At 49.9% G+C, this 11,524-nt stretch overlaps 1 protein-coding gene across 1 annotated transcript in view; it reads right to left on the bottom strand.

Moving 5' to 3' along the window:
* The window catches only part of LOC115248238 (ATPase family protein 2 homolog), a 45,800-nt gene extending 35,183 nt beyond the window's left edge, over nucleotides 1-10,617 (bottom strand). Inside the window, exons 1-5 of the mRNA XM_029831835.1 lie at nucleotides 10,606-10,617; nucleotides 9,355-9,564; nucleotides 8,187-8,240; nucleotides 7,788-7,867; nucleotides 5,248-5,376 (exon numbers count right to left, since the gene is read on the bottom strand). Of these exons, the coding sequence (XP_029687695.1) occupies nucleotides 5,256-5,376; nucleotides 7,788-7,867; nucleotides 8,187-8,240; nucleotides 9,355-9,540 (441 nt within the window). The 5' untranslated portion in view covers nucleotides 9,541-9,564; nucleotides 10,606-10,617 and the 3' untranslated portion in view covers nucleotides 5,248-5,255. The remainder of the gene's footprint in view (nucleotides 1-5,247; nucleotides 5,377-7,787; nucleotides 7,868-8,186; nucleotides 8,241-9,354; nucleotides 9,565-10,605) is intronic.
* Between the last annotated feature and the right edge of the window lie 907 nt (nucleotides 10,618-11,524).

Consider the following 11,524-nt stretch of genomic DNA (forward strand, 5'->3'; position numbering starts at 1 on the left):
GCGGCCTGTTTTGACTGGCTGGTTTACGGCCGCTCGTTCAGCTGAGGGCTGTTTCCCGTTTCCTGTTGAGAGGAAGCTCAGGTGCAGGCCGGTGCCAAAAAAAAGAGGTAAAACAAAAGGTATTCACAGAGAGCAAACGCCAACGCTCCAAAGAACAAAATGTCCTGAATGTTACTGGACCCAACGTCAGAATGTACAGATAAACTCATCGGACTCCCACAACGAAGACATTTTATCACACACGCCGAGTATCCGTGCACCTGCATTCAAACCTTGTCAACGAAGCCCTCTTTATAACAGTGAAACACAGGACGTCCGGTCGTGACTTTGGGCTCAAAAATCACAGACCGTGTTGCCAGTTTTAGGTGGATTACCATCAATGTGGCCATTTTCACCCCTGGCATTAAAAACTGCATTTGCAGATGGAACACTGATCTGAGACCTGCCAAACCACGCATGAGGTTTGGAAGATCATGTAGTTCAGTGTGGTAAAAGCTAAAGGAACACACAAAGAAGAATGTGGTAGCAGAAGAAGAAGAAGAAAACCACCCTGGAGGCCACAGGACAATGCAACCTCACCAAAAAAAAGCACCTAAATGGATTAGAGCATTTTTTTTAAAGTGTCAGCCGAGTGTCTTTCATATGATTTATAGCTTATGTGACATTTTCAACAGTCATGGAATGGAAAACCCCACCATTCTGGTTCACCAGGCAGCCAGGTGATAACAAAATCATAAATCACGCGCTGAACAGCGCCGATAAAGATCTGGGACACCAGCATGTGTGAATGGAACATCACAAACACACACACACACACACACACACACACACAGAGGCAGTCACACACTTTATACACACCGGAGGGAAGAGAGTGAGACTGGGAAGGAGAGGGGAAGAAAAGAAAGAAAATCAAAGCTACACTTAGCTAATGCCCGAGTATTTATAAAGTGGCCCACTAATTACAGTCTGCTGGAATTTGCCTGTGATTACAATTAGCAGCGTCCAGACTGGCTCGGAAAGCACTGGCAGATGTTGAGGGGGCCCAAAGTGGCCCGACGTGGAGTGGCGAGCTCTGCTAAAGCCTGCAGGCAACGCTGAGGAATTAATGCACCTTTATCTCCACCATCCTTCACATGGAGACTGCAGGACAAGAGGAACTGTAGAGGACAGGAGACACTCGGAGGACATTCCTGGTAAAAAGCTGCGGAAACAGCGACACGTTGCGCAATCGAAGCCCCAGATTGCGCAAAGAGAAATGTGCCCGAGACCACCGATATCGCGTGTCAGCGCCATACATCATCCTGCAGCGCCGCCTGAGTGAACGACAGCGTCTAGAACAACCGAACGGCAGGAAATGCTGCACGACGTGCCGCCATGCGCAGAATTCCGAACAGCGGGCGTCCTCGAGACATCCTCCTGCTCTCTGCTCGTGTGGTTAAAATTTATTTAGTGTGGCATGTTACTTGTTAGCAGCCAAGTCACAACCTGGCCACAGCTCTCACCACTTTCCGAAGGTTTTGACTGCACGCTCCGTCCTCAGCGGGACAGGATGGAATCTCCGGCCGCACGCGCGCGAGGTCAGATGGATTATTTTCCCGTAAGCGTTTAAAAGTGCTCTGGCAGTTTTGAACCTGCTGCTGATGTCAGGTTTGGATCCAGTGTTTGACGAGGAGCCGGGCCATGTCGGGTTTGGCACCATCTCCTGTTCAGAAGCCACACTACAGAACCGAGACAGGAGATAAATCCATGCAGAGAGGACGAGGATGAGAAACAGAGGGGAGACGGTGGGCAGAAGACAAAAGCAACAACAAACGCTTTGCTTTCGTTCCACTTAGCTTTGATTCAAGCAGCAACATTTAGCTTTGGTACTTTCAGCAAGGAGATAATCACTAACAGTTTATTTGTTTTGATTAAACCATCGTATCCACCCACAACAGTGAACGGGGGTGGGGGGGGGGGTCTGTTGTGATACCGTGCGTGTCGTGATTTGTCTTTGCAGTTGTGGGTAAATATCGTTTAGATCTATGAAACATAAATATTCATGGCTAACAGCTCAGAAGAGCTGCACGAGACAACACGCCCCGAAAAAATGTTTGGAAACAGCCACAAAAATGGCTTTCTTAAAAGAAAAACAACTTTCAGTTGAGTAGAGTGGACCTCACAGAGTCGTGTTTATCAAACTAATCTACTAAAGTTCGTCCTGTTGCTTCGCCTCATGAACTGCAGGATAAAAATCTTCTTCCGTTTTTTTGCAGGAACTGAGGGTAACTTCAGTCTAAAGCCAAGAGGCTCGACGTGGTGTCCAAAGACCAGAGTTCTCAATCCATCTAAACCCTTAAAGTACGCGATGCAACCACTGAGGGCACAGAAGCCCCGCCCCCCTTCCCCACAGGATGTGTGTCAATGAGCTTGGTGCCAGATGAAACCCTCAGTGTTGCCCCGTCTGTGCCCTAACAGAACAGAACAATTAGTCAGGTGGTTTTAATGTAGCGGCTGATTGATGACTGTTGACTATAATCACCGTTTTGGTTTAGCGTGCCAGCATTTGCCAAAAATGATGCTTCGGTCGGTCGTTGAAATGCAGAGATTTTCTGCTCCTTCAAGATGTCACCACCCAGCTTATGTTATTTCCTTTTTGGAAATGTGTATTGACAGATAGCACATTATTGGGATGAAAGGAAAAAGATGGGGAGAAAGCTGTGGAGTCTGCCAGGCTAACCGTCCCTATACAACACCGCGGTGGAAGTTGACATGTCCTTGCACATTCTCTTGCCTCCGGTTTCTTTTCACCTCTTAATCTGATAAGAGCCCAGTCGGGAACTTCTGGTCCCAAACAAAGACCCATCTGGCAGTAATCTCAGAGACTGTAAGCAGCTAGCATAAGTTGAGGCCCCGGCCCATTATGGCGTAAACAAATAGGCCATTCAGTGAAACAACAAACCGAAATTATCTGGAATGAAGCCATCCGCGGGATCCACAAGGCAAACTGAAAGGATCAAGAAGCAAAGACGGGGACGCCCCGAGTGTATTCCTGTGTTGTTTTTGTGTGATCAACTGCACAGACAGCTGCTTGTCAGGCACGCCGACAGCAGGCCCCGCCCACTGGACGGGCTGGACAAATATCCCCGGTGGTGCTAATCAATCACCACAGCCCGATGCTGGCGGGTCAGAGGTGAGCGCGGCTGACTGGCGACACAAAAGGAAAGAGGAAGTCTGAGAAGGTCTGGGGGGGTGAGGTGAAAAGGAGCAGAAGAGCCAGGAACTCTGAGTGTGTGTGTGTGTGTTGGGGGGGGGGGTGAAACAGGGATGGATTTTTAGATTCAGACACCTGCTGCACCATGTTGTCTGTACGTGGGGAACACAGGTTCACCACTGTGACGTGAAGGTGGGAGGAAGCGCAGGCTGCTGGGTTTGTCCTCTGTTGTCCATTAGCTCGGATGTGATTCACCGCCGCTCGTCACATTTTGTCCTGCTGTCGCAAAGACCTGGTGACGTTTGTTAGCGAGGAAATGCAAAAAAGGGAGGAAGTTGGAGGACATGCAAGAGGACAGGATGTTTCAGCCGTAAAGGCTGCAGGATGAAGGAGAAGAAGGGTACAGCTGGAACGTAGAACCAGCAGGAACGCGCTCCAGAAATGGGAAATATATAGATGTTCTCAGTTGTCTGATGTTAGCAACAGCTGAAGCCCCCCAGGAGCCCCCTCCATGGCTTCATTGACACCCCATGCCCCATTAATCTTCATTTGTCCCATCATATCCTGTCATTGGTATGGAAACGCTCAGACATCTCCCACATCAAGCGGAAGTGTCGCTGGGTACGAGGCAGTAAAACCATCCAATCTAAGGGGCAAAGGTGGGGAGGGGGGGTTATAAGTGTCCATTTGTCAGTCACTCAATGTATGCAATGCATTGTTTAGTTAAATGAGCCTCTTTAACAACACACAAACACACACAAACACACTCTCACACTCGGTGGGGGGTACAGGAAGGAGGAGGTAATCTGATTTCTCTCAGCTGCCCAGGAGACCACTTCCTGAGAGAGGGACCAGCTTGTAGAGAGTCTCCCCATCTGTCCATCCAACCCCCCCCCCAACACACCACACACACACACACCACACACACACACACCCACACACACAGTCGCAGACCTTCTGTCGCTCCTCATCTTACACAGTTTTATCTTTCTTCAAATCTGAACGGGGACATTAGGAGTAGCATAACGAGCAAACTTAATTAATTCCTATTCACAACTTTGGGAAATTCACCCATTAGTCCATATAGAACATCTTTGACTCTGGAATTCTAGCACGTTCCCTCACATGAACTGATCCATTCCAGCTGGATTTGACCTTTTAAGAATGTTCAAATGCATTTTGGCCATTTAGTTTTACTGCCCTAGTGGAGTTATAGCGTATATATGTGCGTGTGTGAGTGTGTGTGGGCGTGGTGTGTGTGTGTGTGTGTGTGTGTGTATTTACCTGTGAGTTTCTAAATACTCATAAATGTAACAACAAACAGCACTTTTAACCAGAACGTAAGGAGAAAGGAAAATAAAAAGCAGAACTTTCCTGTGTTCTTCCTGAGAAAGGCCAGACTCCGTCTTTGATCAGCACTCAGGAAATTTCATTAGGACGGAGACGGGAGGATAACAGAGTAAAGCGGGCTTTTATAGATGGGAAGAGGAAGAGAAGGAGATAAAAGGGTGGAACAGAAAATGGATGCGACGGATTAAAGAAGACTTATGGAGGCATCCTTGTTGCCTCAAAACGCTTCAGATGGGAAGAAGAAACGGTGGTTTGAGTTAATGAAAAGAATTCTTTTGCTGCTAAACGTTTTTCCACCCAGCCCAAAGTGGACGTCCAGAACTTTAGGGGAAAAACTGAACCGACGGGCTGAACTCTGGGATCTGCCACAGTTTCAGGTGAATGAAGCAGAGACAAAAGACACTTATCTTCTAACTGAAATAATAAACACATAAATATGGCTGCATATTGGAAAAGACAGCAACAGGAAATCCAAAGAACCATCACAACTAATCCAGAAGCTCCAAAGAGGAAGCTGAGGGAGCATCAGGAGAGGCTCCACCACGACAGAATGGAGTGAGCGACCTTTGACCTTATCAATCACGAACAACAGAGGAAGGGAGAGGAAAGAGGAGACAAGACAGGCAAACAACAACATCCTCTTATCAATCATGGACCAAAGAGGAGGAAGGAGAGATAACGAAAACGCGCCGGCGTCTGTTTACCTTATCGATCATGTCATGGGGCGGTTGGTGGCTGCCAGCACGGTGACGTCCCGGAGCTGCTCGACACCGTCCATCTCTGTCAGGAGCTGAGCCAGGACCCGGTCGCCGACGCCGCCGGAGCCCGACGAGCTGGAAGGGGTGGACGGGAACACAAGACAGATGAGTGGAAGTGGTGGAAAGAAAGAGAAACTGATGAGGAGATGGAGGTGGGGAGAACGGCTGAATGGGACAATGAAGGGAGAAGAGGGAGAGGGAGGCCGGTGAAGTGGTCAAAAGCAGCAAATAAAGGAAATTAGCAATGATGAATCGGGACGACTTGGAGGGACGATGGATGAGCTGCCTGGTGGGAGGACAGGGAGAGCGTGTAGCGGGAAATAAATGACGGGGACGACGGTCCAAAGGAAGATTATGAATAGGTGGGAAAGGACAAAGGGAAAGCTGAAATGAAGGTGTGCTGTAAGGAGGAAACGGATGATCCGAGAGCGAGTTCTGACTCTCAGGACGAGCTCATTCATCAGCCATATTTACTTTATTACGTAAAGGTGATGAAAAGGGGCCAGTTCCCGAGATGGAACGTTCGAATTTCCCGTTAACTCGGACGTCGTGGCGCGTTCTTTCATTCCAATATTTCTTTGTGATTAAAAAGACTTTGGCAGCGGAGGCCAGCTTTCCTGCCAGCAGACACGGGAATACGTCAACCTCCTCGCGAGGCGGAGGTTAACGAATGAGCCCTCGGACGCCTCGCGAGCTCGGAGCTTCGCCATCGCTGGGAGAATGTCTGAGCAAACAGGCCGCCAGCGTGATGAGGTGGCTCCACGCCGCCTGGTAACGAATCTGACAACGGCGATCTTATCATTGTTCCAGAAGAAAGAGTTTTTATCCATAACACACACACACACACACACACACACACACGCACACACCCGCCACACACACACACACACACACACACACACACACTGGTGACAGGACCAGCGGAAGTGCCAACATCATTAGCAGAGAGGCTGCAGAGGAGCACAAAGGAGCTCTGTCACTGAATTATGAAGGGATAGAAAGAGGGGAGGAAAGAGGGGGAGAAGAAGGGGGGAAAGCTGGACAGAGGGCAGAAGGATGGGAGGTAAAGGAGGACAGACGGGGTGCGAACAAGAGGAGCAACGAGGTGAAAGGATGAGAGGATGAATGAGAGTCTGGGTGTCATCTAAGGAGGAGGACGACGGGAAGAATGATGGGAGGATGACAGACGAGTGTTTTGAGTTGTCAGAAATCAAATTTGTCATTTCCAAACTCAACAATCCGCCTTTCTGCTGCCGTGACTGCATCTTCTGCGGTTCCTCTCTCAACACTTTATTTTCATTTCACTCATCCTTCCCTTCTCGCCATCATCCCTTCTCCTTCGTGTCTGCTTTTGCCTCTTCCTGTCCTCCTTCCGCCTCCTTCCTTTCAACCGGCGGCGGTTTTGGGCCGGTGGCAGGTGGGCTGACAGATTTACAGGTTCTCCTCGCCTCCCGCCTCCAGAGGAAAGAACTCGGCAGAGCTCGTCTGCGTGTGTCAACACTTTTCTCTGAACGTTTTGGCCACTTCATTGATTAAAGATGGCAGGAAGTCGGCCTGATATAAACTTTATAGATCAGTGTTAAGTGGGTTTTTCAACTGGCGTGTGGCCTCCGGGCACGGGTTCAGGTCCGAGTCTGACAGGCGGCGTGGCCCGGTGAGAACCGAACGCCGCGGGAGCAGAACCGGTGGAGAAAAGGGGATAAAAGCGCAAAAACTTAAAAGAGCAAAGAAAGATTTGAGCAAGTTCCAGTTTCCTCTGGAAAACGCGTATTTTCCGTCTCTGCTGGAGTCTAAATTTGGAAGAGCTGTGCGAGACAGATAAGGGACAAAAATAACCTGCAAAATAGAGACGGGCTACGGGAAGCGAGCGCTGGTTCAGATGAAGTTCTGTCCGATGACTCTGGCGGAACAATCCGGTCTGTCAGAAAAGCTGCTCTTTGGCCTCTCTCGTACCCGGTTTCACGGACCGGTTCACCAGGAAGTATGCTGCATATTTGGCCTTCCCCATCTGCTGCGGACGGGCACAATGAAGTGTTTGTCTGTCCCCGGCCCGCGTCCCCTCCCTCACCCCCACCGCCTCACCCCGTCCTCTTTCCTTTAAGCCACAGATGTTCCCAGTGCCATCCCACTGAAACGCCTAAGGACAAGGCCGTGTTTTGTGTCCCCAGTGGAGAAAAAGCCGCGGAGAGTCCGAGTGGACGCCATGGGAACCGATCGGCTGGCTCTGATAGGGCGTCTGCGTTCTGCGCCCCAACAGTTCAGGGGTGAATCGAGCGGATCGGGAGGAAGGCGGAATTAAGCAAGACCGCAGAGATGACTGGGCGCTTGTCATCGCCGAACAATGGCTGAACACAGCGGCGCGCGGCGGACAGTAGCGCTGCTGGGAAGTCGGCGATCGGGATTTTCCAACAGGAAGTGGGACTGGGGTGGGCAGGGAGAGCGGATTTCTGTAGCTCCACTGAGAAGTGCCGCTTCAACATACGCACCTTCCTCTTTCACTGGCGAGAGCGTCGATCTCGTCGAAGAAGACGATGGAGGGAGCGACGGCCCTCGCCTTCCGAAACACCTGCAGACCAGCGACAATAGAAAAGAGGGAAGCAGAGCGAACTTTAGACGGGGACACCTATGATTCATCCTGGGCACAAACACGTACAGGAAATACAGCAGCCATTAATGCCGCCGGCTACGTGACGGTCCGTCCGCTTGTGACGTCAACGACTAAATATACCAACAAAGGAGCTTTAGCTGGGAAAGACAGTCGGGGCCGTATGACCACCATTACAAACATTCATTATTAGAATGATGCTTTTGTTCTCAACATCAACCGTCATCAGACCCTGGGGGGCCTGGGTCCCCTGAACAGCTTAATAAGGGTGGGAACGTACCTCTCTCACGGCTCTTTCGGACTCTCCAACATACTTGCTCAGTAATTCTGGACCCTAAAAAAAGACCAGAAATACACTTGATAAAAGGCAGCGACTGAGCTGATGCAGTGAAGTGCGCCAAAGTTCTTGGACCTAGATGTGTTTGCTCTGGAAGTGGGGAGAGTAAGGAAGCTAAATGAAATGTATGCTGTTTGGCTGACACTTGCAGTCAGCAGAGGCAGGAATGTTCAGCGGAACATGTGAGCGAGCGTGTACTGGAAGACGAGAAGAAATCCTTCCATGGCTGTTCAGTTGCGTCAGGCCTGTTTTTCAACATTAACGGTTCCGCACCACAGGTTACCGGTCTCTCCACTCTAATTCCTCCCTTTGCTCACGAGCAGATAAACATCCACTCAGGCCTCACAAGAACTTCCTCCCCTGCAATCCAGCCTTTCAACACCTCTGGGCCAACAGAGGAGACGACACTTAACTCCCAGCCCTTTTGTCTCCTGCTATAAGTGTGGTGGTTGACTCATTAATCCTGGGCTCCTCTCTCTGGGCTGGACACGATGAGTCTTCAACCCTTGACGCTGCAGAGATGCGTTGGCCCGAGAAGCAGCGGCGGGCGGAAGCCGAAATCGACAAGATGATAATAGGGCCTTTTCACACAGAGGAACGAGGCCGAGCCCCGACGTATCCCCGTTTAGATCTGGATAACATATCTGGGTCGGTGCGTGCAACTGGTGCGCTGGGATGCTTTTAGGGGGCGGGATGCTTTCAGCCGTTTGGTGGAGCACACATCCACAATCTGCAACACGAATGTCCATCCAGCAGCAACAACTTGTTTTTAAATAAACACCATGGAACCAAGTCTGCTAATCCACCCCCCCTCCAACCACACTGAGCTCAATGACCCTGACGAGAGGTTCTGTCGAACCCATCGCGTTTCACACGACAACAGCTTTTCACACCAGAAATCCGGCAGGTTGATCAATCAATCACTGTCGACCGAGGCTGATCGATGGAGGTAAAGGGGTGATTAATGAGAGGGGACAAAGGGAGAGGTCAAAGGTCGGGGGGGGAGCTTTCCGCAGCGGGGGTAGGACAGTCAAGTTTAGAAAAGGGGTTAAATACAATTTTATTTAAAGAGAAAAGAGAGAAGAGGATGATAAAGAATTTAAAAACTCACTTTAATGGCCAAGAAGTTGAGGCCGCTTTCATTGGCCAGGGCCTTGGCTATCATGGTCTTGGAGCATCCAGGAGGTCCATAGAGCAGAACGCCTTTGGGAGGCAGGATCCCCATGCGGGTGAAGGCCTCGGGATGCCTCAGGGGCCACTCCACGGCCTGCTTTAGTTTCAGCTTCACTTCTTCCATGCCGGCTACGTCAGACCAGCGGACCTGAAGAGAAAGAATTTTTGATTCCAAAGGACAGAAATATCAACTTAGAATTGAAAAACAGGTACTGACAATTAAAAAAAATGTAATAATAATATATAGTTAACTAAAAGACCTGATCTGACCTCTTTCTGATCTTTAGATCACAAAGTTCTGACAGGCAACTGTTTGAGCGGCTGCTGTTGTCAGATGCATCTGTTATGTAACCCCACAGAGGACGTTTTAAACCTCCTGACCCAAGAAAAACTGCAGAGAACTGCGAGTTCTTCCAGGCTGCTGATGGTCAGGAGGAGGAATATGGAAGCATATTTGGAAGGAGAGGGAGGAACTGAGGGTTCAGGTTAAATCGGGGGAACTGTGGATGGAAAGAACGAGCGACAGCTGTATGTGTGACGGATGGACGGGTGGAGAGAGGAAGGAAGAGTCCGGAGGTGATGAAGCAGACCAGAAGAGATGCCCTCATCTAAAAATCCTTCAGGATTTCTTGCAGTTCCTTTCTTCAACGCCCCCCCATCTCATCTATCGATCACAGAGAAACATCAGATGCTCAATGCTGAACAACACAAAATGCAAGAATGCTGCTTTAACGGTACTTCAACCCCCCCACCCCCACTGCACTCTCTCTTTTACTTGACCCTCGTTATCACAACATCTCTTCCCCTGTTCATTTCATCCTCTCTCCCCACTCCCTCCCGTGGTAACACATCCCAGGCCACCGGCGCCGTCTCCAGGGAACCGAGCACCTAATGGAAACCTGGCGCCAGGCCACATACTGTAAATACCGAACAATTTATGGACAGTGTTGGGGGGGGGGGTAGATGAGATGGGGCGATAGGCCGGAAGCAAGAGAGAGAAGTGGAAGGCCCCAGAGGGATGGAATGAAATATAAAGTGTGGAGAGATAAAAGCAGGGGGAGACAGGCTCATTGAGAAAGAAATGGAGGAAACAGGTGAGGAGGAGGAGGAGGGCTAACGAGACAGATGAAGAATGATGAGGGTCCTGTGGTCTCAACCACAGGCTACAACACTGATGTGATACAGTTACCGACTCGATGGCAGGAGCCTCTAACATCCCACAGAGGTCGTCAATCACTGGAGAAGCTTCCACTGAAGGCACCTAAAGGACTCTCAGACGGCGAGAAGCCAGATTCTCTGGGCTGATGGAACCAAGACTGAATATTTGGGCCTTAATCCTAATCATCAGTGAGAAGGTCAGGGTTGAGGGAAAGCTGAACATTTAAAGATATATTGTCTGAACCCGCACGAGCTCAGGCTGGGAGAGGACTCCAGTGCACCAAAGAAACTGAAGACTGGAAGTGCTGCTTTGTCATTCTGGGGTGTTGAGAACGCAGAGATTTGGTTTTTCCAGTTCACCACGAGGCCACAGCTTCACGAAGAGAGCGAGCGATGAAAAATAAACGCGACGTCGGGGGGGGATTCCGTGCAAGTCGAAGGTAAAGCGGGACATATTTATGTCCACCATCGCTCGGGAGGAGCAGCAAACCTTCAGAGCTGCTGAGGTGAAGAGTTTTTGGTGCCTCTCCTGAGCTCGCACCCACCAGCTGTTTTGAGGGATGAGGGTGAAGCAGACGTGCAGGGTCACACTGAAGCCTCCTCTCTTCTCTTCTGGTAGAGTCTCATCATCAGACGCTGCTTTTAGGTGCTTTTAATCATGAAAGACGAGCATTTGTGGAACTGGAAGGCCGGTTTGGAAGGCTCACACCTTGCTGCGCTGTGTTCTTGTTCTTGCCTTCCTTTCTGTGTGAGACACAGTTATTATCTTTTACTGTTGTGTTCTGAACTTTACAAGAGGCCTCTGCTGGTCCTTTGATGGGGTTGAGAGGAGGGTGAAGTGGTGGCGGGGTGTGGTGTGTGTTTGGAGGGGAGGGGGGGTTACACAGTCGCCAAATAAAATCATTAAAAACAGACTGGGGAGGAAGTTTATTTAGCAAAAACAAAAGAAG

This window comes from Takifugu rubripes, unplaced genomic scaffold (assembly GCF_901000725.2).
Source record: "Takifugu rubripes unplaced genomic scaffold, fTakRub1.2, whole genome shotgun sequence".
Taxonomy (NCBI): Eukaryota; Metazoa; Chordata; class Actinopteri; order Tetraodontiformes; family Tetraodontidae; genus Takifugu; species Takifugu rubripes.